This window comes from Colletotrichum navitas (genome assembly GCF_030913465.1).
Source record: "Colletotrichum navitas strain CBS 125086 chromosome Unknown LY79scaffold_52, whole genome shotgun sequence".
In the NCBI taxonomy this organism is placed as follows: domain Eukaryota; kingdom Fungi; phylum Ascomycota; class Sordariomycetes; order Glomerellales; family Glomerellaceae; genus Colletotrichum; species Colletotrichum navitas.
The window spans coordinates 79013-104992 of record NW_026850598.1 but is presented as its reverse complement, the minus strand read 5'-3'; the positions used below and the strand labels follow the sequence as shown (position 1 = coordinate 104992).

The 25980-nt window shown below is 55.6% G+C and overlaps 6 protein-coding genes and 2 non-coding genes across 8 annotated transcripts; 6 read left to right on the top strand and 2 right to left on the bottom strand.

Moving 5' to 3' along the window:
* Positions 1 to 688: 688 nt before the first annotated feature.
* Positions 689 to 5534, bottom strand: LY79DRAFT_296236 (ABC-2 type transporter). The gene is made up of 3 exons (XM_060552250.1): positions 3512 to 5534; positions 3348 to 3453; positions 689 to 3286 (listed from the first exon to the last, which is right to left on the bottom strand). Exons 1-3 carry the CDS (start codon positions 5438 to 5440, stop codon positions 828 to 830), a joined length of 4494 nt encoding a protein of 1497 aa, XP_060411723.1. The 5' UTR covers positions 5441 to 5534; the 3' UTR covers positions 689 to 827.
* Positions 5535 to 12552: 7018 nt separating this feature from the next.
* LY79DRAFT_t189 lies at positions 12553 to 12635 on the top strand. Its single transcript has one exon. It is a non-coding gene; the product is annotated as a tRNA-Arg (tRNA).
* A 170-nt stretch (positions 12636 to 12805) lies between these two features.
* Positions 12806 to 14148, top strand: LY79DRAFT_611476 (alcohol dehydrogenase). The gene is made up of 3 exons (XM_060561947.1): positions 12806 to 12956; positions 13029 to 13690; positions 13843 to 14148. Exons 2-3 carry the CDS (start codon positions 13034 to 13036, stop codon positions 13993 to 13995), a joined length of 810 nt encoding a protein of 269 aa, XP_060411722.1. The 5' UTR covers positions 12806 to 12956; positions 13029 to 13033; the 3' UTR covers positions 13996 to 14148.
* Positions 14149 to 14417: 269 nt separating this feature from the next.
* LY79DRAFT_560697 (uncharacterized protein) lies at positions 14418 to 15805 on the top strand. The gene has a single exon (XM_060558347.1). The coding sequence runs from the start codon at positions 14427 to 14429 to the stop codon at positions 15417 to 15419; it is 993 nt and encodes a 330-aa protein (XP_060411721.1). The 5' UTR covers positions 14418 to 14426; the 3' UTR covers positions 15420 to 15805.
* A 237-nt stretch (positions 15806 to 16042) lies between these two features.
* LY79DRAFT_t190 lies at positions 16043 to 16134 on the top strand. Its single transcript has one exon. It is a non-coding gene; the product is annotated as a tRNA-Pro (tRNA).
* LY79DRAFT_560696 (dihydrodipicolinate synthetase) lies at positions 16109 to 17822 on the top strand. The gene has a single exon (XM_060558346.1). The coding sequence runs from the start codon at positions 16543 to 16545 to the stop codon at positions 17497 to 17499; it is 957 nt and encodes a 318-aa protein (XP_060411720.1). The 5' UTR covers positions 16109 to 16542; the 3' UTR covers positions 17500 to 17822.
* Positions 17823 to 18905: 1083 nt separating this feature from the next.
* On the top strand, positions 18906 to 20945 carry LY79DRAFT_296134 (uncharacterized protein). The gene is made up of 5 exons (XM_060552249.1): positions 18906 to 19258; positions 19325 to 19450; positions 19511 to 19578; positions 19634 to 20037; positions 20101 to 20945. Exons 2-5 carry the CDS (start codon positions 19339 to 19341, stop codon positions 20567 to 20569), a joined length of 1053 nt encoding a protein of 350 aa, XP_060411719.1. The 5' UTR covers positions 18906 to 19258; positions 19325 to 19338; the 3' UTR covers positions 20570 to 20945.
* Positions 20946 to 21321: 376 nt separating this feature from the next.
* Positions 21322 to 25173, bottom strand: LY79DRAFT_520231 (hydantoinase B/oxoprolinase; the record flags this gene model as incomplete). Its single annotated transcript, XM_060555213.1, has 1 exon — positions 21322 to 25173. One exon carries the CDS (start codon positions 25171 to 25173, stop codon positions 21322 to 21324), a length of 3852 nt encoding a protein of 1283 aa, XP_060411718.1.
* Positions 25174 to 25980: the final 807 nt, after the last annotated feature.

Sequence of the window (25980 nt, the reverse complement as noted above, 5' to 3'; positions counted from 1 at the left end):
GGTCCATCCGGGTTATCGACATGTCGTCGGCAGCGCGGGGTGACAGGAAGCCGCGCTCGACGGAGGACTATCGCCCGATGCGGGTCAGGGTCTGTGCTGGCCGCCGTCGGCGGCGGCGGGGTTCCGAGTGCGGGGGTGGATGACCTTCCTTGTACGTCACGACGCGTGGGGAGAGGAGGGGAGGCGGGGGAGTGTGAAATGCATGTCTCAGTATCGGACGGCGCGGGGGGACAGTTCGGACCGACGAGGGTCGTGCTTGTGCGGGGGGACGTCCAGTTTAAACAGATGCACAGCAGGGCATTGTCAAGCGGGCGAGGACGGCATCGTCAATAGTTCACCTCGGATTTCAGCTCGCGCTCGCGGTATAGTGTGGTATGTACCTGTCACGAAATCGAAAGTGAGAAAGGTTGAGAAATTCTCGTCTTGTACAGACACGGCATTTGCGTCCGCGGCCATTAAATTACGTAAACCAAAAAAGATCTATGTGAAGAGTGTACTACTTTGGGACAATCCACGATTGTCATACCATGCCGCCGTATGCGCGCAATGAATGCCGTCTCTAATCTCACTCGACTCTTTTTTGTAAAATGCCGAAAAACAAACACCAAAATCCTCTTACTTTTTTCCGATCCCTCCGATCCCTCCCCTTTCTCCCACCCGGACTCCGATAGTCGAACAAGCCATCGGACGGTTTGGTGGATGAGGGGAGAGACTCATGCCAATGCTTCAATATCAATAAACAGTAAGAGAAAACGTGTCCATGTCGGACTGGGTATGAATGCGATTATCTGCGGTTGAAGTTCAAGAACTTGCCCTGTAAGGTGTTGTCAGTATCTGCTAGAGAAACCCAAAAGGGGGGAAGGGGAGCTTACGGCCATGAAAATGATAATGAGGTTGCTACCGACAAACGCCGCAAAGATACCAATGTCCCTCCAACGGTGGTTGAAATCCAAACCCAGGGGCTGGTAGAACTCGTCGCCGACCTTGAAGGCGCAGTACTCGCAGTTCGACGTGTCGTTGTTGGCAAGGTACCCGGGCCCGCCGTTGTCGAAGAAGGGCTGCATGTACTCGCCGCACGTCTGGCCCGGCGGCGCCGTGAAGGGGTTGAACTCGGCCTTGGAGCAGATGACCTTGAGGTCGTGCAGCGCCGTGACGACCATACCGCCGATGAGACGTGTGAAGGGGTCGAGTTGGTAGAGCCAGGAGCGCCAGAAGGCGGGCATCTGCGGGGCGGGGATGGTGACACCGCAGAAGAGGGCAAAGGTGATCATGAGGAAGGGGTCGAACTGCGACGAGATGAAGGGGCTGGGCGTCAGAGAGGCGACGGCGTGACCCAGGGTGACGGAGAAGAACTCGGTGACGAGGATCATCAAGAACTGGTAGCCCGCGCGGGACGACTCGGACTGGAAGCCTGGCATGTAGTACAGCGGCAGGAAGAAGCTGACGGCGCACAGGATGGAGTACGGCAACTCGGCGACGGTCATGGCGGCGGCGAAGGTCAGCGGGTTGTACATCTTGGACGACGACTCGCGGAAGAAGAGGGAGCGCTTGATGTGGAACATGATCTCGACCTGGCTGATGATGAGAGCCGGCAGAACGGTGACCTGGAACATGACAAAGACCTTGTACTGCAGCGAGCTGCGGCTCTGGTCGAGGTTGAGGTAGGTGAGACCGGTGATGAGGGCGACGATGACATGGTTGAAGAGACGGGTGAAGAGGTAGTCGGGGCTGCGCCAGAAGCTGAGGTTCATGCGCTTCACGACCACCTTGAGCTGGTGCCACTGCGGGCTGGCGTACTCCTTCTCGAGGTCGTGGTTCGTGGTCCGGCCCGCGGCCAAGCGCTGGTCCTTCAACTGGCTGATGGTGTCCTTGACGTTAGCAAACTCGGCGCTGTCTTCCCAGATGTCGGCCCAGTCCTTGTTTCCGACGCGGGGCGTCGAGCCGGCACCGATGGCCTCGAGCATGTACTCGGCGACGTTGTCGGTGGGCTTGGCGACGGCGCCGTGGCGCTTCAGGTAGTCACGCAGGACGACGGCGTCCTGGCCAATGTCGCCAAAGTAGACGGTGCGTCCACCCTTCTGGAGGAGCAGGAGACGGTCAAAGTTCTCGAACAGGGCGGCGTTGGGCTGGTGGATGGTGCAGAGGATGGCCTGTCCGGCGGCGGCAAGCTTCTTAAGGAAACGCACGATGTTGAAGGCGCTCTGGCTGTCAAGACCGGAGGTGGGTTCGTCGAGGAAGAGGAGGAGCTCGGGCTTGGCGGCCAGCTCGACACCGATCGTGACACGCTTCCGCTGCTCGACCGTCAGGCCGAACTCGGGGGATCCAATGATACAGTCGGCGATGTGCTCCATCTCGAGCAGGGCGATGATCTCCTCGACGTACGAGAACCGCTCCGGGATAGGGGTCTCGTAGGGCTGACGCAGGAGGGCGGAGAAGCGGAGGGCCTCGCGGACGGTCTGGGTGGGATCGTGGAGATCTTGCTGCTCGGCATACGATGTGCTTCGCTGGAACTGCTTTCCGGGCTTCCTGCCGTCGACGAGAACGTCACCGTGGATAACACCAATGTTCTTGCGGGACGCAAGAACGTCAAGGAGGGTGGTCTTGCCCGCCCCGGAAGCACCCATCAGAGCAGTGAGCTGGCCGGGCTTGACGTAGCCGTAGATGTTGTTGAGCAGGCGACGGGTTCCTCCGGGAACGGGGACGTCGTAGTTAAGGTTCTCCCAGGTCAGGACGGCCTCCGACTTGATGTTCAGCTCCGAGCCCTCCTGCTTGTCGCCGCGGCGCTTGGCGGCTCGTTTCTCGACGAGGGCCTCGTTGAGCTTCTTGCGCTCCTCGTTGGGCTTCTGGTAGACCTTGGCTGAGTTGCCGTTGTTGCTAAAGCTGATGAGTTCACCGAGAGTGACGTTCATGATGAGGAAGAAGACGATGAGGGCAAAGATGATGCCCCAGTTGCGCCACAGATCGCCCTTGAAGTAGCTGAATGCAGCTGCAATGTACGCCGAACCGTCGACGACAGTGGTGCCGGGCTCGGAGCCAGGAAGGGTGCAGACTTGGTGGTTGATGTCGCCGTAGCCAGGGCCTGACGGAATGAGCGACGTGCCAGAGCAGGTGAGCTTCTGCCGGCTGAACTCGTTCTGCATCATGGCGCTGAAGGCGAGACCGAGCGCGTTGACCCAGTAGATCCATCGAATCCACACGTGCTCAGACTGGTACTGGATGAGGTAGCCGGATGTCACGACGAAGAAGGTGATCAGCACAACGGCGAACTTGATGGCTTGGTCGAAACCTAGATCAGTGTTAGCCATGTTCCTTACTACGATTGCCCACCCGAGAAATCAAATATTTACCGAAGCTTATACAACCAAGAATCCTGAAGAAGAGGGTCATGGCGATGTTTCCTGACAGAATCATGAGGTAAAACGTGAAGAAAGCCCCAGCGCTGCGGACAAGACCCTTTGATGTAAATTAGCTTTTACCAAACATTGTCGGTATGAGGATAAGAATAGCTCACGCTCATAAAATATACAATGATCGAAAAGACGAGAATCTGTGAGGCTGCGAAGGCCTGGTCGACGATGATCTGGGCAATCCAGAGGGCAGAAGGTCGGTGGAAGGCGTAGGCTTTGTGCTTGTTGACGATGGCACGACCAGTCATGGTGCTTCCGAGTTCCGAGAAGGCCTGGAAGGCGTTGAACAAGAGCGAGATGAACATGACACCACCCTTGCTGAAGGCGCTGGCGGAAGTCGAATCGAGACGGAAGAAGAGGGAACCGAGGACGAGGGCGATGATGATGGATCGGATCCAGGAGATGGCGAGAGCGAGGCGGTCTTGTAGCTTGAGGACGAATTGGCGCTTCATCAGCGCCCACACCTGCAGGTGGAAGCCGACGGCGTAGACGGACTTTTTGGAGGCGCCGCGCTTGGCCTCTTTGACAGCGACCTGGAAGTCCTCATGCCTCTCCTTCTCCTGCGCGAGGTGGGCCTTGTACTCTTCCATCTCGCTGTCGAGCAGCTTCTTGAACTTGGACGCCTGGAAGGCCTCGGCGAGGGTCTCGGGGCTGTGGGGCGCGTTCTCGGGCGAGCAGCCGGGGGCGTACTCTCGCTCGAACTCGTCGGTGCATCCGGTCACGTAGTCGGGCGTGGTCTGTCTGGGGCGGGGCGCGAAGCCGAGACCCTCAAAGTAGGCGCGGGCCTCGTTGGCGGGGCCGAAGTAGACCTGCTTTCCGGCGTCGATGACCATGACCTTGTCGAAGAGGTTGTAGATGTTCTCGGAGGCCTGGTAGAGAGAGACGAAGGTGGTGGTCCGATACAGGTTCGTCTGGACGCGCAGAGACTTGACGAAGTCGAGGGCGGTACTGGCATCCAGGCCGCGCGTGCTGTTGTCCCAGGAGAGAACGCAGGCGTTGCTGATCATCATCTCTGCGATGGAAACGCGCTTGCGCTCGCCACCAGAAACACCGCGCACCAAGGCGTCGCCGACGATGGTGTGGCGGGTGTGCTCGATGTTGAACATCTTCAAGAGGGTGGAGATGACTTGCTCCTTGAAATCCTTCTTGGACAGGCCGGCAGGGCGCTTCGCAGGGAGCTTGGTGTCGAGAGCAAAACCCAGTGTCTGCTCGACCGTGAGGGTGGCGTGGTGGATGTCGTCTTCCTGGTTGTAGACGGCCTCGCCGCGGTACTGCTTGAACTCGTCGGCAGTAAAGGGGCCGTAGAGCACCTCACCTTCCACGGCGGTGTAGCCAGCGCGCCAGTTGGCGATGGTCTTGAGAAAAGTACTGCAGCCAGAGCCAGGTTTGCCCAGGACCAGAACCATCTCGCCGGGCTTACAGACACCCTTGAAGTTGTCCAACAAGGTGGCCTCGACGCCCTTCTTGTTCAGTCCAAGCAGGTTCATTACCGGGGTGACGTAGTCGACGAAGTTGACAAAAGCATCGGGGAATGTCTGCACGTAGTTGGTGGTGCCACCCATGCCCTTGACGGTAAGCCCGTCCCAGTAGGCACCGATGTGCTTCGGTCTAATGCCGGCCTGGCGCTCGGCCTCGACGCCGCCGCGCAGGACGGCCTCGAGGTCGAACTGATCACCCTCGGTGTCGGATGAGGGCGAAAACGAGTTGACATTTGCGACGGCCTTCTCGACATCTTCGGGCTTGTTGCGGCTGTTGCGACTGTTTACCTTGCTTGCGCGCGACAAGCCGGACAGCTCGCGCTGCAGCTCAGCAAACTCGGCCTCGGCCTGGTGAACTGAGACACCGGTGTGGATGGCGCTGAATCCATCGGGGTTGTTGCGGCGGGCCTCCTCTCGCTGATTCTCGGAACTGTCCGTGGCGGTCGAAGTCGATGATCGCGAAGCCGGGTTCGCGCCGGCCGTGTTCTTCTCGTCGACGGCGGGGCTGCCTCCGGCGACAGCTTCCTGCGTCTTTTCAAAGGCCTGGTCGGCCATTGGACCGTCGGGCCGAGAGACTGCTCGTTTTTGGTCGATGTCCACTGCGAAGGGTGGCTCAGTGGTAGCGTACGGGTTTTCGGAACGGTAGTTCGAAACCGCGGGTGAGAGAGTGAGCGTATGAGAGAGGTGAAATCTGTATTATTATAACAACGGGCGGTGATCCAGACGGCCGGGAAGTGGTGGTGGCTAGCCCGTGCCGATGAGACGAAGGTGTTGTAGTAGAGGTACGGGGATGTGTACTAGTGGGAGGATAGCAATGGAGAGAGGGACGATGAGTAGGCGAAGGTGCCGTTTCAAAGAGATGAAATAGGTATCAAAGAGTCGGTGTCGTATAGAGAGAGAAAGAGTGTGGGCGTACGGGAGTGGTGATGCTTCGGACCAGAGAGCTGTCATTCGGCGGAAGGAAAGATTATTGACGGGTCGACATACAACCACCGTTGATGAGTCGAATGACAAGATGGAGGGGGGGGGGAAGAGAGGGAGGGTAGAATGAAAAGAAGCTTGCTGATCAGAGAAAGCAGTTAACACGCGAAGTAAAGTAGCGCTAGGGGAGCGATGGGGATAGAAAAGTGCACTACTACGTGAATGGGGGAGAAAAAAAAATAAGGAGGGACCTCAGCCCCTGGCATGTTTGGCTGTCCATCGTTGTTGCTCTGTCGGATCGACTTCGGGAGTCCAAACCGATGAATATTGCATTACCAATCAGCATCAATGACAAGTTGGGTCGTGGGTTGGCCCGGATGTAGGCCGTCTTAAGCCCGCGCTGTGGGGCACCCGGCAGGCAGGTCTCGTAAATTGTATCTGAGCCGATGCCTATCCCAAAGATCCGTGTCCGTGATCTACCTATCTGCACTCGACTAGGGGGGTGGGGTGGAACTGCATACAATACATGCAAGGAGACGGGATCCTGTCTGACAGTGGGTATCCGTGCTCTACTACTACCTACTGTATACTGGTATTTGTGTGCGGTTGCTCCCAGTACCATTTTCGGCATGCAGATGCGACCAGGGCAAACACGGAACAGGGAGCCCGCAGCTGATGAATTGTCGGGGATGCCCAGGCCCTTTTGTTGTGCCTGTTGGTGTGAAGGTGGGGGGGCATCGTGAGTGTGTCCGTGTGCGTGTGCGTGTATGTGGATCATCGATTCTTCGAGTTGATGTCCGAAGGCATGAATGGTACTATACTAGATGAGCCATCATGATGCTTGCAAGGGTCGGACAGAGGCGGCAATTCTTGCAACATCGGGGGACGAGACGAAGAGACAGGTGCCACCCTCACTCTTGGACGAAGAGGAGGCGGTCAGCATGGGGAAATTTTAAGATGGGATGAATTGGGACGGATCCAAGTTTTTTCTTAGTTTTCCTTTTTTTCCCCCTCTCAAGGGCCGTGACGGATGATATTGTCGGCAGGCAAGAAAAAGGCCGGTTGCTACCTAGCGGCATCCCATCCGACGAGGCATCTTAGGCCGGCGACGGTCGTTGGATACATCTATAGTCCCTTCGCAGGTGATATCGCTGCTTGGCTGCTGGCTGCTAATTATCTTAACGGCGCCGGCTTAGTGTACTGCCCATCATAAGAGGCGAGGCATCTCGACAGATCCATGGGCCTGGAAACATACATAGTACCCGCAGTAGACGGATCATGTAGGTACGCCAATTAGTGGGGTGCGAGCACAGGTGCGAAACACGGGTACCCTAGTGCACCGGTTAATTGTTGGCAGCTGGGAGTTGTACCTAGAGACGCGATTCTGTATCCGTACTGAGGTGCACCGATACTCGACGAGACGGACAGTTGGGGCGGGCAAAAAGTCCGTAAGTGAGGTAGTGACGAGTGCACAGCAGCATCCAATACAACGCAATGCAAGCAGGTAGATACAAAGTATCACTTGCACTTTTTAGGTTTGCTGATGCTGATGCTCATGCTGCTGCTGATGCTGATGCTGATGCTGATGCTGCTGCTGCTGCTGCTGCTGCTGCTTCCGCTTTCTGTTCCTGACCGATTAGGGTACGTTCCACTCTGATGTGCAATAGGTAATTGCCAAGTAGGGTAGGTAGATAATTACGGACGGAGAAAGAGAAAAAGGTGGCGCTCCTTCTCCACCCGTTCTCTTCTTTCCTTTTCTTCCTTTTTTTCTTCTTTTTTTCTTCCTTCTTCTTCTTTTTTTGTTTTTTTGTTTTGATGAAACTTTGAGGACCCCTGCGCAGGCTGCCTTGGGGGGGACGGGGGGGGCCGATGGCCGAGGGCCGATAGTGGCGCCTTCCTGTTGGTGTTGCCTCTCTCTCACTGACTCCTTCCTGCCTGCCTGCCTGCCCGCCGTTGCCCTTGCCTTCGTTCGAGTTACACACAGTGCGTGCAGTACGTAAACAGCCCTCACCACTTGTCATGTATGTGGGCTCTTGCCATCGGCAACGAGTCATCCGGCAAGACATACTGTACCTACTTGTACGATGTCTGCATAGGTAGGTATTGGGCCTTCAGCTGACTACATTCCTCGTTTGGGATAAATGCCGCTTACTCAGCGGCATTGTCCCAAAGCAACAACCCCGAGCCACCGAGCCAACCCGGGTTTGTCCAAGTTTGGAGGAGCTTCTCCGAAATTGCACACCTAACGGCGGCGTTCTGAGCCAAACATCTCCTACACCAGCAAGCATCCCCCCAAAAAAGTCATATTACTGAACGTTCCCGCCATCAATATCTCGACTGATAGATATGCTTGCCCTCCTGCTCAGGTACAGGTTCGCCTGGCCCAGTATGTAAAGTCTATCTCAACACTCGCTCACCCCAATTACGCCCCATCTCGAATCCCGCGTGCAGATTTGACCTCCCTGGACTCTGACCACCAGTGACTACTCCCTGCACTGAGGTAGGTAGGTAATAATAGTGTGCAACTACATAGTAATAGCTCACAGGGCCGTCGAATCTTCTCACGCTCCACATGCCTCTGGGGGGCTTATCAAGCATCGGCGCAACTATGGACTTTGTGCACGTTGCCAAGCCCGTCCTTAAATGAGTCACTAATACCGCTAGTTGTGGCCGCCCTCGAGCTAGACCAATGCGGTCCAAAAGTATCCGTATCCCTACGGTGGTATCGAGATGGGCGGGTGAACAATGGAAAGGTCCGTCTTATTTCCCGTCCCGCCTCTCGGAGACTTTCCCTTGCGAATTAGCGCTTCGCAGCCTGAGCCTCCCGCGCGCCCTTCCGCCGCCGCAAGTCAGCCGCTACACTCCATTGCCCGCCTATCTCTCCTCTCCGCCTTCTATCGGCCGACGATTCGGGAAAGGGAGAGCGTTTGCCCGTGTGAGGGTGTCATATAGCCTAATTAACGCCACCAACACCTGTGCACCGTCTCTCACGCGACTTGCCGAGTGAGACGGGAAACGCTTGATATGCGCCAGCTTTCGCTAATGACGCCACTAAACAAAATGTCCGTCCGTCTCGCTCTCACTCAGATGCGCGCCTCTACCGAGGTGCCCCGCGTAACGCCGCGTGTGCAAGCACATGGCCTCGACACACGGACAAACGCACACCCAGCCTGCTGGTTGACCCTCAGTCCCAAGTGTTGCGATGCGAAACATGGACGCGAAAGCCAACTCTGAAGCATCCCTCGCACGCTGCAGCATGCGCCCTGCACCCTCGATTCGAAACAAATGACTTGCCTCTTCCTTATCCACCCGGATGAACGACGGCACTTCCTTCTTCTACTTTTGACCAGCATCCCGGCAATGGCCCGGCATTGGCGCGTTACCGGGCGACTCCTTGTCCATCGAACTTGGTCAGGGCCAGTTCTACTATCGGCAACTGACCTGTTACGTGTTCTAGAAGATGTTTCCGTCACCGAACTGCCCCCCTCCCCCCCCGTGTCCTGCCCCATTCTAGCCTGTATTGCTCTTACCTGCGCTCTCACTTCGCTTCAGAAGCGTGATATCCTTTCGTGACATGGCAACCGGAGAAACTACGTGCTTGGCTGTGTGTGCGTGGGCGACAGCGTGAGAGTGAGGTCCTCCGGTCGAAGCCGAGTCTGTCTTACTCACTCGAGTAGGACGAGGGAGCGATCTGCGCCGCCAACCCCTCCCGTCCCAAAGGGTCGTCCTCAGTCGACAAAAAGCAATTCCGCCATCCGGAAGCCGACTCTGGGTCTCGACCCTGTGTTCAGCACGTCCCATGCTGCCCTCATGGTTACCGGACGTTGTCGGACCCCGAAAAACAACGACCTTTGCGCCGTTGAGTGTTGACCGGACGTCTGTGAAACTCTCTTGCCGCCCAAAAAGCAACATCGGCAGTTGTACTGAGACCCACCGAGGGGGTCCAGCAGATAGATCTCGCCGGGGATGGTGGGGCCTGAGAGCCAACTCTCGTGTGATTTGCAAAGTTGACCAAACACGCCGTCTGGCGGTCTTATGATTCCCTCACTGGCCACGCGGGCAGTTACTGAACTACCAGCGGCATCACTGATAGATAGCTCATGCATCTTGCCCTTGGTTCAAAGAAACAAGGGCCAAAGGTCTCAAAGAAATCTCTCGACATTGATTTCCTCGCCTGCCAGTTCGAAAAGAGCGGCACGGCGGACTTCTTCTGGTTCAAGCGGTCAAGTGGCCGAATGTTCGTAGCCGACTTGTCGACATCGAAAAAAAGCAGCGTCGGCTTTGGCGACGTATTTAGGTATGAAGAGATGAAGTTGGCCCCCGTAACAGCCCCCGTTGACGAAGACGGACCGGTGTAGAGGCGGTCACTCCATCGAAGTAAAGCCGTAGAGGCCCCAGTTAGGGTGGCAGTTGAAGATTTGCACTCAAAACGTATTCGTCACCTTCAGCGGCGACTTTGACTATGGGAGCCAAAACCCAGATGATGATGTTGGATCCGTTCCACGAGATCAGCACCCTGCCGTCCGTGGTACTACAACAAATCTTGTAATCTTCCTGCAGCGGCCCGCTTACCTCGCGCCGCTTCTCCAAGTCGGCAATGTTTTGGTACGAAGGCGGCGAGCGACGCAGCAGCGTCGTGACCTTTTGCTCGTCGAGGTCGACCGGCCCCAGTGCCATAGTTTCGATAAGCGATCGGTCTCGGTCCAGGGGAGTAGCTCAGGGCGTATCTCACGTTGGCACGCGTGTTTTTGCGGATGATAGCCCTGACGAGGCCCGAGATCGTGCATCCGCCATACAGTCGATCTGGGCCGCGTTTCCGGCCTTTTGGTGAGCATTTCGCAACCCTACCTCGGCAGCATCGCGGGGTTGGGCAGCATCAATCTCCGGAATCTTTGGGGAGCTCGTTATTCTCCGGATTGATGAGTCACTCGTAGCGCCGGAGAGCCCTCATGTTCCCTAGCATCGGCAATTGGTCCTGTGCATTGTGTTGTTCCGCGACCATACCTCCCCCGTGGTTCGATACTGTATTCGTCACTCGCGTATATCTCCTCTGATTTGGCATCACCATTTTGAGGGCTCATTCCCTTCCTCTTCCTCCTCTTCTGAGACGGCATCATATGCAACAATCTCGTCAACGAGTTCGTCCTTGGAGTTCCAGCCGCCGCCGCCGCCTCTGTGCCAACGGTTCCGGGCTCGAGGAATAGGTCTTCGGCGTCACCCATCCAGGCTACTTCCCACGCAAAGGCGAAGACGATTCGTGCGAGCGGGTCTGGTCGCGGAGGATGTTCGAGAACGGCGTGTTCCGTCCCGCCCTTGGCCAGCGTTGGGCATTGTGCATAGTCAACCGTGTAGATCTATACAACTCACCTCGTGGTCATCATGTCATAACAGCCCGTCTCCCGAGGGCCTCGTTGAGGTATTTCTGATCGCATCTTTCGGAACAAGGAGCATTGCCGAGGTGTTCAGGCCCAACTGGAAGCACTGGCCGCACTGTAAGCCTGAAATTGCTGTCTTCTTTGTAACCTCTGCTTGCTCACGCTATCGTTGTCGCTCTCTGTCACTTATACAATCACCACCTACTCACTCGTAGCAACCCCACCCACTTATACCCTCCTCCCTCTCACCTCAACTCTCGCCTTAACTCCTATTTTAACTCTCGCCTCGAGCAGGTCGAGAGATTATGGCCAGCGAGTTGAAGACGACTTCAAGCTTGCAGCTGCCAGCTCGGCAAACAAACAACAATAGCCTGTCTAGGAGGATCATGTGGCTTCCGCCCCAGCACACCATCCGAGAACCGCTAGGCAGACGGCGGTTTCGCTGACCTGTGATACGACCGGGCTGAGGGGCGGCCCCTCGGCGATCGCCGTGGGTTTAGTGAGGTGGCGGAGACCCAAGTATTGTGTCTTTTAGTCAAATGAGATGAGATGTAAAAGATATCTTTCTCTCGGTCTTCCCTTTCCGCCTCTCTCAAGAGTGCGGTGAGAGGGGGAAAGGATGGAACTAGGAACAAAACAACAGGGCTAGAGGCAGCCTCGCTCGGCAGATTCGTGCTGCGCGATCTGCGCTTATCGAGGTCATGTAGTGAGATGCAAGCGCTTTCTATCTTATTAACGCGTCCGCAGATTCATGGGACGGCAATCAACCAGATGAATTGAAACCCAAGCAAGAAGCGAGGACAATGGTGTGAGGGTGAAACGGCCATCGCAAAGAACGAAATAACATGTGGAAGAACTGTCATCTCCTCGGAAAGGCAGTCAGTGAAATAAGATCGAAGCTTCGACACCCACCGGAAAACCTCCCGCTCAGTAGAGGGTGAGCACAGCTGCCACATCGAGCGCTCTCATGCTTCAACAAAGTCGTCGGCCTTGGTAGACATCATTTTTTGAGAATTGACCTGCTCCGTAATTAACACCGTTGACAGAAAGGCAAGGGCTCCAATATCAACTTTTAAGCTAAAACGACGGCAAGTAGTCATGCTTTGAGATTGTCATGGTAAGCTCTGGAGTCCTGGAGTGCTTGTTTGTAACGGCCCCGTCGACTAAGTATCCTGGAAAAAGACCATCGAGTTGATGAACTGACGAAAAGTGATAGAATATTGATGGACTGGGAGTTGTCCAGTACATTGCCATGTTCTCGTGGTCGTCGTCTCGCAACGATAAATATCGTGACTGTGGGGAGTGTTTGCCTCTTGAGTGATGAACAACGCTGGCAACCTCAACATCCAGCAATGGATTTAAACCGAATATGGCCGGTTGGCCCAATGGCAAGGCGTCTGACTACGATCATGAATGGTATCAGGAGATTCTGGGTTCGACCCCCAGGCTGGTCAATCTTTTGGAAAAATTCTTCATTGACCCGTTTGGTGTGCATTTTTGCGGATGCGGGCCCGATTAAACGGGTCTCCGGGGGGCCAGGGCTTCGTATCCCGGGCCGGGATTGGTTGTCGACGGATGAAAGTCACAGAAAGACGTCCGCATTGGCTCATCACTTGTCCTTGGACAACCGAAACAGGATTTATGTATACAAGTTAAGTCAAGCTCATGTCCCTCGGTTTCACTCAATCACACAAGATTTTTTTTGTCGCTTGCCGGGCTCGGCCGGTGCCCATCGGCCCAATGTCCCACTGGGCTCCGAAGCTTAACTCCGATAAGTACGTATCTCCTCCCAGTGACTCGGTCTCACTCGTAAAATATTTCCCCGTCCACTTACGAACAACACCAAGCCATCATGTCAACCCCCGGGGCAACAACACGAGCACCGATATTTGATAGTCTGACGCTCATCATCACGACGTCACCAACACCCTCGGCCCCCTCTACTGAGCTTCTAGACGCGGTATTTCAATCTATCCGCCTCTGCTGCAGCGACCTGCTGGCATGTCGCATCATCGTTGTCCTCGACACCTTTGAGCGCGTTGGCGAGGTCGCTAGGTTGAAGAAAGGCCAAGTCACGGAAGAAGGAGCGGCGGCGTATCTCAGATACAAGGAGAACGTCAAAGACCTGGTGTTGAGAGTATATGATCAACCCGACAGCAAGGATGAGTTACTCCAAGAGCAAGGAGAAGCCGAGTATGGCTACAGCGGCCGAGCGGCATCCGTCACGACAAACTTTGCAACTTACACGGTGAGCCGGACGAAAGACGGACGGGTTTCCTTCGTGGAGCCATCGGAGAGGCTGGGGTTCGGGCTAGCTGTGCGGACGGCTCTGAGGATAACGACGACGCCCTACGTGTGGATCCATCAGCACGACTGGACAATCGTCTACGATATCCCTGTGGCGTCGATCCTGGACGTCATGGAGGCCAACGACACGGATGAAGAGGGTCCTGTGAAGTACATCTGCCTACCATCGGTCCGGATGCTGCAGTATGCCGAGAGCGCCCACGTCCAAGACTTTCCGCATTTACGGGCATTGACAGCCAAGCTGAAGAATGACTTCGTTCCGCAGTCGCATCCGACGATCAGAGTGCCGCTAACGCCCATGTTCTTTTGGCATGATAAACCGCACATCGCATCCACGCAGCACTATTTATCCAGGGTGTTCCCGACACGATTGGCGATACCGAGAGGCGCTTTCATAGAGGACACAATCGGACACCGCGCGAGGACGCAGATGAAGGAGCAGGGTATGTGGACTCGATGGGGCTGTTGGATGTTCTATCCCGGTCAAGGAAAGCAGCTATGCCTTAGACATCTGGACGGACGACGATGGAGGGGCGCGGAGGCAGAGATGAACATGAAAGAGATATATAGACAGACCCATAGAGAAAGCAAAATAAGAGGCGCTGATTAGACTGAAATCGATAGTGAGCGTATTAAAGCATGCCGCGAAAAATATTTGTGTGTAAAGGATCCTGTCAGCCAATCATGTGTGGGAAAAGACGGTCCCACGACGAGCTTCGCGGAAGGGCGCAGTTCGCACAGAGAAAAATCGCCACTTTGAGTAACTTAGGCGCCAGCCTGTCTTGGGACACGATAGGTGCCTGGAACCCCCCCCCCCCCCCCCCCCCTAGTCAAGCTGAGGTGGCACTGCATTCACGTGATATGCAGGCTGCAGCCTGATAACCCAAAAGGACTTGCTGATGTTCGAAATGAAGTTGACTTCTACAATACAAACAACCATGTTGAGCTTCCAAAATCCACCTTTCGAAGTAGACCACCAGTTGCTGCCGGACTCGGGGGTTGCGAGGGAGACGGCTCATCATGTACCTGGGCATCCGCGCATTCGTCTAGATGACCAGGAGAAGGTCCGCCAGTTCTTGACTACGGAGTTCTGCAACGACGATTTGGATGCAATGGCCGACAAACTGTGGTGGATGTCGAAGCAGGACAGCCGGAACATCTCCCCGCTTCACCGTCAGATCGTGAAGCGCCGTACAATCGTTATTACGGAGGACCCGAAGCTTCATCTGGTGTGGATCAACGACCGGATCTTCATCAAGCCGCTCCCGCGATACCTTGGCTCGCATGCCTTCTGGAGGCATCACCTTGGTGCTGAAAACGGGTCGAAGGGAAACGAAGGCCGGGTTCGGCGGGCGGCGTTGGGATTCATCCGGACTTATCATTACCTGATCAAATACGAATGTGACTTTCGCATCGCCCAGGATCACAGCCTTAGTCTCATCCCCGCCGACATTACGTGGACGCAGTTCTGCAACTTTACGTCGCGCCTTGCCGACATCCAAGACAGAGATGTTTCCCAGAGGTACAACTACGGGGAGATCCGCCTGACGCGACTAAACTTTTACGCGCCCCTCTTGCTTCGGAAATCGCACTTCCAGAGGGTGGAGTATCAGTACGGGCCGTATCTGGCGCGATTCTACGTCCCCATTCTGTTTGTCATGGGTGTCATTTCGGTTGTTCTGAGCGGGTTACAGGTTATCATCGCGGTTGGCGAGGGGAGCGGAGGAGGTGATGGCGGCGGCGCCACCGCCGACAATGTTGCTCTTTGGTTCAGCGTCCTGATGATTTTGGTATCCTGCGGCGTCCTTGTAGCTCTTGGGGCGCTCGTTGCATACAAAGTGGTGAAAGAGTGGAACGTGGCGATACGCGATCGGCGTCGGCTGATGAGGGAACGGCACAAGGATAAGACACTGGCGGCAGCATGCCCTTGAAGGCTTGAAAGAGAGAGCATATCAACCTAGTGGTTCTTGTACGATCGTTATCGACACTGGCGATCTAATGCTTGCTGATCAGGACAGGTAGGACTTGAGGGTAGTACTGTGACCTGCAAGGAAATGATCATTGCCCGAACTCCAAACCCAACCTGAAAGCTGTTCAAGCCAAACATATCGATATAAAGGGGCATTTAACAGTTAGAATGCTATTTTCTTCACGTGTTGCTTAGAACACTGCCTAGAGCACACAGAAGTGAAAGGGAAAGACACTTGAGGCACGTACTTTAGCGCTAGAATAGATGGAGAATGTTTCCAACACGGATGTCTATTCTCTGCTTCAAGTGTTACCTAGGCTGGGATTCATCTCCACAGCCAGTTTGAGGCGTGTTTGTAATAGGTCTCATACCACAAGTTCTTGACACAGCGTGAGGGCCTGACCATGTTAGCCAACCCGAGGTTCGATATTGACCACTTGGCACCAATCTTGGAGACCGCATTTTCATGATTTTGATCAGTGATTCCTACAGACACTTCCACTAGAGCCTTGCCCATCGATACATGACACAGCTCCGAAAGACCCCGCCATCTGAGCGGAACATCGTGAGTTCCCAACTTGCCATGCCCTGGTGGTCTAGCGGTATGATTCTTCCTTAGGGCTGTTCTCAAACAACTCGCATGGAAGAGGTCCCAGGTTCGATCCCTGGCCAGGGCCTTTTTTTTCTTCCGCCTTGCAGCAGGTTGAGCTATATTTTGTGCAATTATTGCAGAAGCCTGTCGACTTGGAGCGTCGGTCCTTGTATAGGGAAAATGGACCTTCGGGCGACGGCCGGAAATACCCCTGTCTATGCTCGGCCGGTCTCGGCCTCGAATGCGGGGGAATCGGGTCAAGATTCGGGGCGGATATCCGACAGTAACCACCCGTGTTATCTGACCATTCTCCTATCTGACGGATACGTTCCCGACCCTGGAGGAATCCGGCCTACATAGCCGATTCGTTGGCAATAAAGTCTTCTTAGGTCGTTGTCGTGTTTTCCACAACCCATTCAGATTCAGAAACCACCGGCCATCATACTCGTCTCACGGCGCCAACTTGCTAGTCTGTCCGCATAAATCCGCCATAATGTTCCGCACCAAGGTCCCCCCCAGCGGCATTTGGGCCCCCGCAGTAACTCTCTTCAACCCCGATACCGACGAGCTTGACCTTGAGGCGCAAACAAAGTACTACTCCTACCTCTCCAAGACGGGCCTCGCCGGCCTTGTCATCCTCGGCACAAATGCTGAACAGTTTCTCCTGACCCGCGAGGAGCGCAAGGCCCTTATCGCCACCGCCCGCAAGGCGACCGGTCCCGGCTTTCCCATCATGGCCGGCTGCGGCATGCACTCGGTCAAGCAGGTCCTCGAGCTCATCAACGACGCCAAGGAGGCCGGCGCCGACTCGGCGCTCGTTCTGCCCCCTGCGTATTTCGGCAAGCAGACGACTCCCGCCGTCATCGACCGCTTCTTCAACGAGGTCGCCGAGAAGACCCCTCTGCCCATCGTCATCTACAACTTCCCCGTCGTATGCAACGGCATCGACCTCGACAGCAGCACCATCGCCAAGCTGGCAAAGCAGCACGAGACCATCGTCGGCGTGAAGCTCACATGCGGCTCCGTCGCAAAGATTGTCCGCCTGTCCGCCGAGCTGCCGGCAGACAAGTTCGCCACCTACGGCGGCCAGTCTGACTTCCTCCTCGGCGGCCTCGCCTCAGGCAGCGCGGGCTGCATCGCGGCCTTCGCCAACGTCTTCCCCCGTGTGACGGTGCAGATCTACAAGCTGCACGCCGAGGGCAAGATCCAGGAGGCGTTGGAGCTCCACCAGAAGGCCGCCATTGCCGAGCAGGCCACCAAGGCGGGCATCGCGACCGTCAAGTACGCCGCCTCCGTTTTCACGGCGCCGCGCGCCGGGTTGAAGGGCCAGGAGAAGCTGTTCCAGCCGCGGAGCCCTTACTTGCCCGCGAGCGAAGACCAGAAGAAGGCGGTGCACGACCTGATGGATGAGCTCAACAAGGTTGAGGAGGAACTTGCGGGTTCCAGCTGAGTTGTTTGGCTTTCAGCAATTAAGCATGCGTCTGCCCCGAGATCGAGGTGCTCTGCACGGCAGCTCGTTAAAGTCGGTGGACGTCATACGCGAGCAAAGGCCAAACTATGTCGTTGAGTAATAGCTAAAAGGCCGGCAGTTGCAGAGCGGAACGAAGTAGCGGGACGAAGTAGCATGGACGGACTGGCTTAATGAGCTTATGATATCATAGATATATACAGCATCGGATTTCACAACAAATTATGATCGTGGCCAGGATTAGTCTCAAGTTGATCAACTAGAATTCGAGTTAGCTGACATCAATGCGAACGAGAACCTCCGAATGAAGCCAGGTGCGGGATTCAGCAAATATTATCAGTGCCTGATCCGACGTGCCAAGGGATTTGCGTCAACATCCCAGGTCAAGTGAGGTGACATCGGACAAGCCAGTTGTAATCGGAAACCTTGCAACCGGACGTTACGGCTTCTGATTCCTGGAAACCAGCTATATAGTGTCAAACCTTGTGTTGCGCCACAAGATGTCGATACACTGTCAACACTGCAAAACCACGAGCAGTCGATGGTACAAGCAGAAATGCAGCTTATGCCGACTGTCTCAGATGGTCAAGATGAGGGTAGGGATAAGAACAATGAACTTACCAGGCAATCAAACGATGCATTCCTCACAGCAAACAGTCAAAGAACCCCTGAGGCTGCACGAAAGGATAAACCTCGCAATAGGTCAGCCACAGCACAGAGCCATTATATCAAACAAGGGAAACGGCCGGCAAGGCAAGACGGCATTGCGAGTCTCACAGACGCCATACATGACATTGACGGTCATGGTGTGCGGAGAGTGGCATATCATTGCATGCGTCCACATGCCATCTGGACCTCCCGTGCCACAGCCACAAAACGAAGCGGGCGTCGCAATAGAAGGCCCATCCGAAAACATCAGGAGAGATCAGCGGCTAGACATGCGCCTAGCAAGCTTCCAGAATCCTACAGCCGCTTTTAAAAGAGCATGCTGGAGGGCACGGTGGTTCGCCTTTCCAGGAGTGTGGGTTTCTTCGGTCTGAACGAGGCGATGTTCCGGATGAGCGAGACCCATTCTAACCCGACGCGACCGCCTTCAGGGACCATCCGTCCGTGTCTATGGCCGCATGCGTCAATATACTGTTCCAGCACACCGTGGCGGCCAGAAGTCTTGGTTCAACCGCATCTTCCGACAGAGGCAGTGAGGATCTGGCCAAGGTGAAACGGTTCTCTCCGTACGACCCTCTTTCCACGCGTGCGAGCGCCCGTCGGAGTGAGACATGTACAATGAAAAGGAGGGTTATCTGACTGGTGTTTCTATTTGCCTGCCGGAACACCGTTTCCGCGTGACAGTCGCGCCTTAAGGCGTACATCGTGCTATGCCGAATGCACCCAGACGGACCCACGCGAGCGCAACATGTGTTTCCATTGTGCGATCCCATAAGGACCCCGAGCCTCCCACACCTGCTCACCAACCCTTTCGGACTCGGCCTCCAGATTTTGTACCCCCTTGCTTACAGGCTTGAAACCACATCAGCGATCAACTCGGGCCTTGCATCAATATTAGACGGAAATCTTGATATGCAAGTGGCCTCGTCCACCCCTGTAGCGGCTTCCTCGTCGGCGTGATTCGGCCAACATGGCGTCCTTCTACGATCTTCTAGGAAAAGCCGACAACCTCCACGAACCTGTACCGCCATTGAACCACAAACCGGTGATACTTGGCTTCGTGATTTCGTTTATGGTGAGTTACAGACGAGGCTGGGCGTTGGCTTGTGCTATCATACTTAATCGCCGACGCAGATATTAGCGATATTATGTGTGATGCTAAGGATATGGTGCCGTATATTCGTCATGCGTGCCTCTGGCTGGGACGACGTCTTTCTGATTCTTGCGGTGATCTCGCTATCGATCGGAACCATTGGCATCTGCTTTGGTAGGTGATTTTCTCTCATATTTACAAAGAGAACAACAACTGATAGCACTCTGACTCCAGCAACCGATCATGGACTTGGCCAGCACCTGCTTTACCTTGCGCCCACAGAGATCGTAGAGTACATGAGGGTGATTCCCCTACCGCCTTTTCGTACTCAGTTGCGCTCTCTGACACATGAAATAGATCTTCTACGTTTGCAATGGAACGCTGCCCACCTCTACTTGTACAATCAAAATTGCCATTCTTCTGCAATACCTTCGCATCTTCGAGCGCGGTACCAAAACCCGCACCTTTACCATCTTCATCTTGGTTATCACGGGATCGTGGGGTATTGCGTATACGTTCCTGGCATGGGTTCCATGCATACCTGTTGCTTCATACTGGGATTGGACCATACCGTCCCACGCTCGTTGGGGTTTCGGATCTCAGACTGCTGAGGATTTGGTCTGGATATACGCAGTTCATGGGACCACCAATATGATTCTGGACTTCGTCATTTACGCCATACCGCTACCATTATACTTCAACAACAAAGCCAACGAGAAATCTCGTAAGAGCGTTCTCTGCTTATTCCTGCTAGGAACCGTGTAAGTTGGGGGATTTCGAGCCAATAGCAGGTAGATCCCATCCCGCTGACCAGAATCCACAAGTGTCTTGATGTTGACTACCTGGCGCTTCGTCGAACTGATGAAATCCCGGGTCGGCACATATCCCACATTAGACATTACGTGGTACTCGCCGCTGCCGATGACCCTCGCCATTCTCGAGATCGATGTCGCCGTCATCTGCGCCTCGTTACCCGTCTTCTGGCCTGTGCTGCAAGACAGCATGGGCGCTATCTTTGTCACTCACGAGGTCAAGGTCACCACGGAAACCGTCGACACGCTCGCCGACGACGACGAATGCCTCGAGATGGCGGCTCCGTATACGCTATGCCACCAGACGTCCGCGACGAGGTTGAACGACACGGCCGGCCTGTTCGACCCCGAGACCCACGGGGCAAGCGCACCGGCCCAGACCAGCCCGGACCCGAGCCCGAAAAAGGGGGCGGGGATAATATTCGGGGCTTACATGCAGGGGAAGACGACGTGCGACGTGGAAGCATTGAAGGTTGGGTGAGCTGATTCGCCCGTGGCGCAATGAACATACACTTGGCATCTCATGACTTTCCGATGTACAATGACCATTTTTTCAAAGAGTTTCATCGCCGGCGAGGGCGATGATCGGCGTACAGCTGTCGACTTCAGCATAGGCGAATACATATGGTTGCGCTTATCGACCATCGTGATTCTGATCGCAACGGAACTCCGAGGTCCTGGCCAAACTAGATCGAAAATGGGTTGCCAGCCAGGGCAGCCCGAATCTACTTAATGCAGTACACCCCATGGTTTGAAGAAAGCACGCACATCACCTCGCATGTGAAGATTTCCGAATCCGTATCGTTGCCCACAAGCCTCATCGCCGCATACGGCAAGCCGCATTAGCGACAAATTCCTGCGCTAGGCTTGGAACGTCGCGTCTAATCTGCGTGGCCAACTCTTGTCTTTCATGGTGTGAAACATACTATTGACAATGGCGCCCAGATGGACGAGCTGCCCTCAGGAGTTCAATAGGAGAAATCGTCCAACATTGGTACAATGTTTGTGATAGCGGCGAAGTGATGGGCTGACGAGGTTTGCAAGGCGATCCAAATTACTCGAATAGTTGCTCCGAAGAAGAGGGAATGGATGAGTCAAGTGGGGGGGGGGGAGCTCGAGAGAGCTGTTTTCTTTTCCTTCTGACGTCAATGTCCTGGCAACAGTTTGACCTAGTAGTAAGTTGAATTCCAAAAACTCCAAGTATGCTTCAAATCATCACATGTCCTTGCTCGTCTAGTTTGCCTCAATGGGCGCACCCCAGGCACCTCCTCCAGGTGATTGGACGATAACCCTCTCGCCCGCACGAAGCTTTGTCGTCGCCTTGGCACCCAAATTAACAGTCCTGTCCTTTCCGGTCATATCATCCCGAACGATCACCAAGTTCAAGCCAGCTTCTCCATCGCCACCGCCCTCCATGCCGTACGGCCGACGGCTTCTCCGCTCACTCAGGATCGAGCACTGGACTGGCACGCGGAACTCGATTTCGCGGATGGTGCCGTCGCCGCCCCTGTTCCGACCCTTGCCACCCGAGTTCTCCCTGAGCTGGAAGCGCCTCAGGATGCACGGGTACCGCTTCTCAAAGACCTCGGGGTCCGTGATGCGGGTGTTCGTCATGTGGGTGTGGACGCCACTCTGGCCGATCCAGGTCGGGCCGGCACCGGCGCCGCCCGCAATGGTCTCGTAGTAGCCGAAGCCGTCCTTGTGCTCGCCGGTGACGGGGTCCTTGCCGCCCGTGCCAAAGGTCAGGTTGTTGCAGCAGCCCTGGCTGGCGGCAGAGGCGCGGAACGCCTTCAAGACCACGTCCGTGATGCGCTGCGAGGTGAGGACGTTGCCGCCGACCACGGCAAGGCCGGCGCCGGGATTGAGGATGCTGCCTTCGGGGATGACAATGTCGATGGGGGCCAGGCAACCCTGGTTCAGGGGGATCTGGGAGGAAATGAGGCCACGCAGGCAGTAGATGATGGCGGAGTGTGTGATGGCGATGGGGGCGTTGGTGTTGCCGAGGACATGCGGGCCCGTGCCGGTGAAGTCAAAGGTAGCGGAGCCGTCGGAGGCGATTGTGATCTTGAGAGAGATGGGAGTACCATCGTCCATGTAGTCCACTGCAAGGAGCGGCTCAGGACCAAACTTGGCAAGCGTGGATTGCATCAACTCACGCACAGCGTGCTCGGCTGTGTGCTGAATTGCATACATGTATCGGTGGACGGTCGCGAGGCCGTTTTCCGTGATGAGGGCCCTGATCAGGGAGATGCCCTTGGCGTTGGCAGCAATCTGAGCGTTGAGGTCGGAAAGGTTGTCTTGCAGTCGACGGGTACCCGAGCAACCCTCGTATTGCGCGGGCTCCTCGAGGAGCAGGCGACGGACCTCATCCTCGTTGAAGCGTCCCTCGCTGACCAACTTTGTTGACTCGATAGCAGCACCTTCTTGCCAAAGAGCGTACGACGTCGGTGGCATGGAGCCGGGTAGGATACCGCCGATATCCGCGTGGTGCCCCCTTGAAGCGACGTAGAAGGCCAATTCTTGTCCATCAAAGACTGGAGTAATGACGGTGATGTCAGGCAGATGAGTACCGCCGCAGGACGGGTGGTTTGAGACGAGAACATCACCGTCCCGAAGCTTGCCCTTCCAAAGCTCGTGCTGATAGCGTACGGCAAACTGCATGGACCCAAGGTGCACAGGGACGTGAGGGGCGTTGGCGACAAGGCCACCATCGGGACTGAAGATTGCACAAGAAAAGTCGAGTCGCTCCTTAATGTTGGTCGACACGGCGGTCTTCTGCAATGTGCGCCCCATCTGCTCAGCAATCGACATGAAGCGGTGACCGAAGACGGTCAGTTGGACAGGGCTGAACTCCTCCTGTTCGCCATCTTTCTTGGAGACTCTCTCTTCCGGCTCACGGTCAATGACAACATAGCTCTCGAGTACCGTGGCGGTCGTGAACGGGGTGACGAGAATCGTCTGTGTGTTGTCAATGATCAGGGCCGGGCCGGATATGCGAGCGCCAACGGGAACAGCGTGGAGTTGGTAGACGGAAGTGTCGAGATGTCCGTGACCTTCAAAGTAGACCTGGCTGGTGGCGCTAGGCTTGGGGCTGGGAGCAGAGGAGCCTTCAACAGCCTTCATTTGGGCAAAGGGGCTCTTCTCCACCTTGGCGCGAGCTGCGCCAGTGGCTCGAACGCGGATGTCGTCGACAATGATGGCCTTCTCGGGGAAATGGAAGCCAAACCCGCGACGGTGGGCATCCTCGAACTCGGTCTTAAAGTCCCAGTCGGCTCCCTTCAAGATCATGAGAGAGCTGCTTGATCCAGCGTATCGCATGTTGAGGTAGGTGTCGTGCGTGATGAGGTCTTCGGGGAAGCCCTGCTTCATCAGCTCCAAGGAGGCCTGGGAAGAGAGCTCCTCGAGCTGCTTCTGGATGCTGCCCTTGGTCTCCTCGGAGTAGGTGATGGCGGACGGCTTCTGGATCTCGTGGACAACATCTGCGAGTGACATGCCATACGCCGAAAGGATAGAGGAGTACTTGTGGATGATGACGCGGGAGATACCGAGAACGGTCGCGACAGAGCAGGCGTGCTGACCGCCGGCGCCGCCAAAGCAAGCCAAATGATGCGCACCAGCCTCGTATCCACGAGCTTCCGTCAACGCACGGACCGGACTCGCCATGCCCTCGTCAGCAACCTTTAGGAATCCGAGGGCGACTTCCTCAGGAGACAAGAGAGAGAGGCCGGAAACCTCTCGATCCTTGTTGATCTCGCTTGTCAGCTCCAAGAACTTGGCGGCGGTGACCTCCCGGTTGAGAGGCTCGTTCTCCTTGGGACCAAAAACTTTGGGGAAATACTCGGGAAGCAGTCTACCGAGGAACAAGTTTGCGTCCGTCACGGTGAGCGGGCCACCTTTGCGGTAGCATGCAGGGCCAGGGTGCGCCGAGGCGGACTCGGGTCCGACGTTGAAGAGTCCATTCTTCCAGGTCAAGATGGAGCCACCTCCGGCAGCGACGGTGTGAATGTCGAGTTGTGGTGACTGAATGGCGATGCCGGCAGTTGTGGTCTCGAAGACGTGGTCGTACACACCGGCGTAGCGCGAAACGTCGGTAGAAGTTCCGCCCATGTCGAAGCCGATGACCGGCTTACGCTCTTCGTCATCCCACGAGGTTTGCGCGTACCCAACAACACCGCCGGCCGGGCCGGAAAGAATGGCTTTCAGGCCGCTGAACTTGCGGTAGTCCACTAGACCACCGTCTGATTGCATAAACTCAATACGGGTCGCGGCTGCGCCGAAACCGCCTTTGAAGTTGGCGGAAATGGAGTCGATATATTGCCGAATTACAGGGGTAAGATAGGCGTCAGCTACAGCAGACATTCCGCGGGGAACGACGTTGATCATGGGCTGGACCTCTGATGACAGAGTCACTGAGAAGCCCATTTCTGAAGCTACCCTTCCGACCAACAGCTCGTGTTCCGGGTAGGCGTACGAGTGAACGAAGACGACTGCAAGGGACCGGTAGCCCTGGTCCCAGACGTTTTCGAGCTGCGTCTTGACCGCTGCCAAGTCTGGTCTCTTGAGAACGCGGATTGTCTCTCCGGTGACTGCTGTGACCAGCTGTGCGTCATCAGACGTCGGGGTCGTCTTGACAGATGCAGGGTCCTCGGTGTAGTCTTCCATCGTGATGCGCTCCTCGACCTCAACAACCTCGTTGAACAGGACTTCTGGTCGTGTAACGGATAGGTCGAAAATGTTGGGGCGTGATTGGTTCCCAATCGCTAGTAAGTCACGGAAACCCTTGGTCGTGATCAGAGCCACGCGTTCGCCCTTCCGCTCGAGAAGGGCATTTGTGGCTACGGTAGTGCCCATGCGGATCGACTCGACGTGGAAAAGGTCAAGCAATTGACCTCTGGGTAATGTCTCTCCGGTGACCATCTCCAGGATCCTGCGAATGCCTTCTGTCGGGGCATCTTGGTAGTTGGCAGGGTCCACTGACAGAAGCTTCAGGATGATGTCCCCTCTGCCCGGGATAGAGGCGTGAACATCGGTGAAAGTGCCGCCTCGATCGATGGAAATGCGGATGCGATGTGATTTGACCGTCATGATGTGTGAGACCTGCCAAGTGATGCGGCAAGAAAACGTGTCAAGGATAAGGAAAGATCAGTAGGGGGTATAGAGAAGATGTGAGACATATGTAGCCAAGACGGAAGTCAGGGTGAGTTCAAAAGGCCGGTGACATTCACGTTAATGTTAGGTAAGACTTGTACGCATGTGTCGTGATCATGTAATAATATGCCGCGACGGTGAAAAGATCGGGGAATTGGGACTCGGAGAAGAGCCGCGATCGGATACCTGCTTGGCCCTGAAGTTAGGTCTCTGTTTCGCCCCGCCCAGGATGATAAATGGTTTCAAACCGGAGCACATGGAGCGGCGTCAATGTCAACGTGGCCGACGGCTGAAGACCGCTGCGCCACAGTAAGTCAGACATAATTGCCATGTCGGCTTTTTGGTCAACCATCGCCATGAAGCAGCACAAGTGACAGGTGCAGCGGAGTGGGTCCCCGATCTGACATGTATCGAATGAGAATGATAATCATGGCCGATACTTGACAAGGCACAATTGTGATGGTCGGGGTGGAATTGCGAAATGGGCGAAGACTAACAAACAGGACGAAGTGGAGTTTGCTTGAGTTCGCGATACTGGCAGTCACCCGACTATAGCCGTCGGAGTGGGTCCCCGAGCGGATCATCTTATCCCAGGCTTTTGATTGGTTCCAGTATATGATTGGGTAGATGACGGATCAACCTGCAGCCGATCATCCGGGCGGCTGCGGTACGTACTAATCCTCCTCCCTCTCGAAGCAGGCAGTGGTTGGTCTGTCACAGTTCATAATTCACGATCTGCACAAA

What these genes read in the sequence shown, in the direction of transcription:
- LY79DRAFT_611476 (XM_060561947.1), top strand. Translation starts at nt 13,034, where the DNA reads ATGTCAACCCCCGGGGCAACAACACGAGCACCGATATTTGATAGTCTG. An exon ending in AGTATGCCGAGAGCGCCCAC is followed by an intron (nt 13,691 to 13,842) that starts GTCCAAGACTTT and finishes CTATTTATCCAG; the next exon opens with GGTGTTCCCGACACGATTGG.
- LY79DRAFT_560697 (XM_060558347.1), top strand. Translation starts at nt 14,427, where the DNA reads ATGTTGAGCTTCCAAAATCCACCTTTCGAAGTAGACCACCAGTTGCTG.
- LY79DRAFT_296236 (XM_060552250.1), bottom strand. Translation starts at nt 5,440, where the DNA reads ATGGCCGACCAGGCCTTTGAAAAGACGCAGGAAGCTGTCGCCGGAGGC. An exon ending in TCATTGTATATTTTATGAGC is followed by an intron (nt 3,454 to 3,511) that starts GTGAGCTATTCT and finishes TTTACATCAAAG; the next exon opens with GGTCTTGTCCGCAGCGCTGG. An exon ending in TCTTGGTTGTATAAGCTTCG is followed by an intron (nt 3,287 to 3,347) that starts GTAAATATTTGA and finishes ACACTGATCTAG; the next exon opens with GTTTCGACCAAGCCATCAAG.
- LY79DRAFT_296134 (XM_060552249.1), top strand. Translation starts at nt 19,339, where the DNA reads ATGCTAAGGATATGGTGCCGTATATTCGTCATGCGTGCCTCTGGCTGG. An exon ending in AACCATTGGCATCTGCTTTG is followed by an intron (nt 19,451 to 19,510) that starts GTAGGTGATTTT and finishes CTCTGACTCCAG; the next exon opens with CAACCGATCATGGACTTGGC. An exon ending in AGATCGTAGAGTACATGAGG is followed by an intron (nt 19,579 to 19,633) that starts GTGATTCCCCTA and finishes CACATGAAATAG; the next exon opens with ATCTTCTACGTTTGCAATGG.
- LY79DRAFT_560696 (XM_060558346.1), top strand. Translation starts at nt 16,543, where the DNA reads ATGTTCCGCACCAAGGTCCCCCCCAGCGGCATTTGGGCCCCCGCAGTA.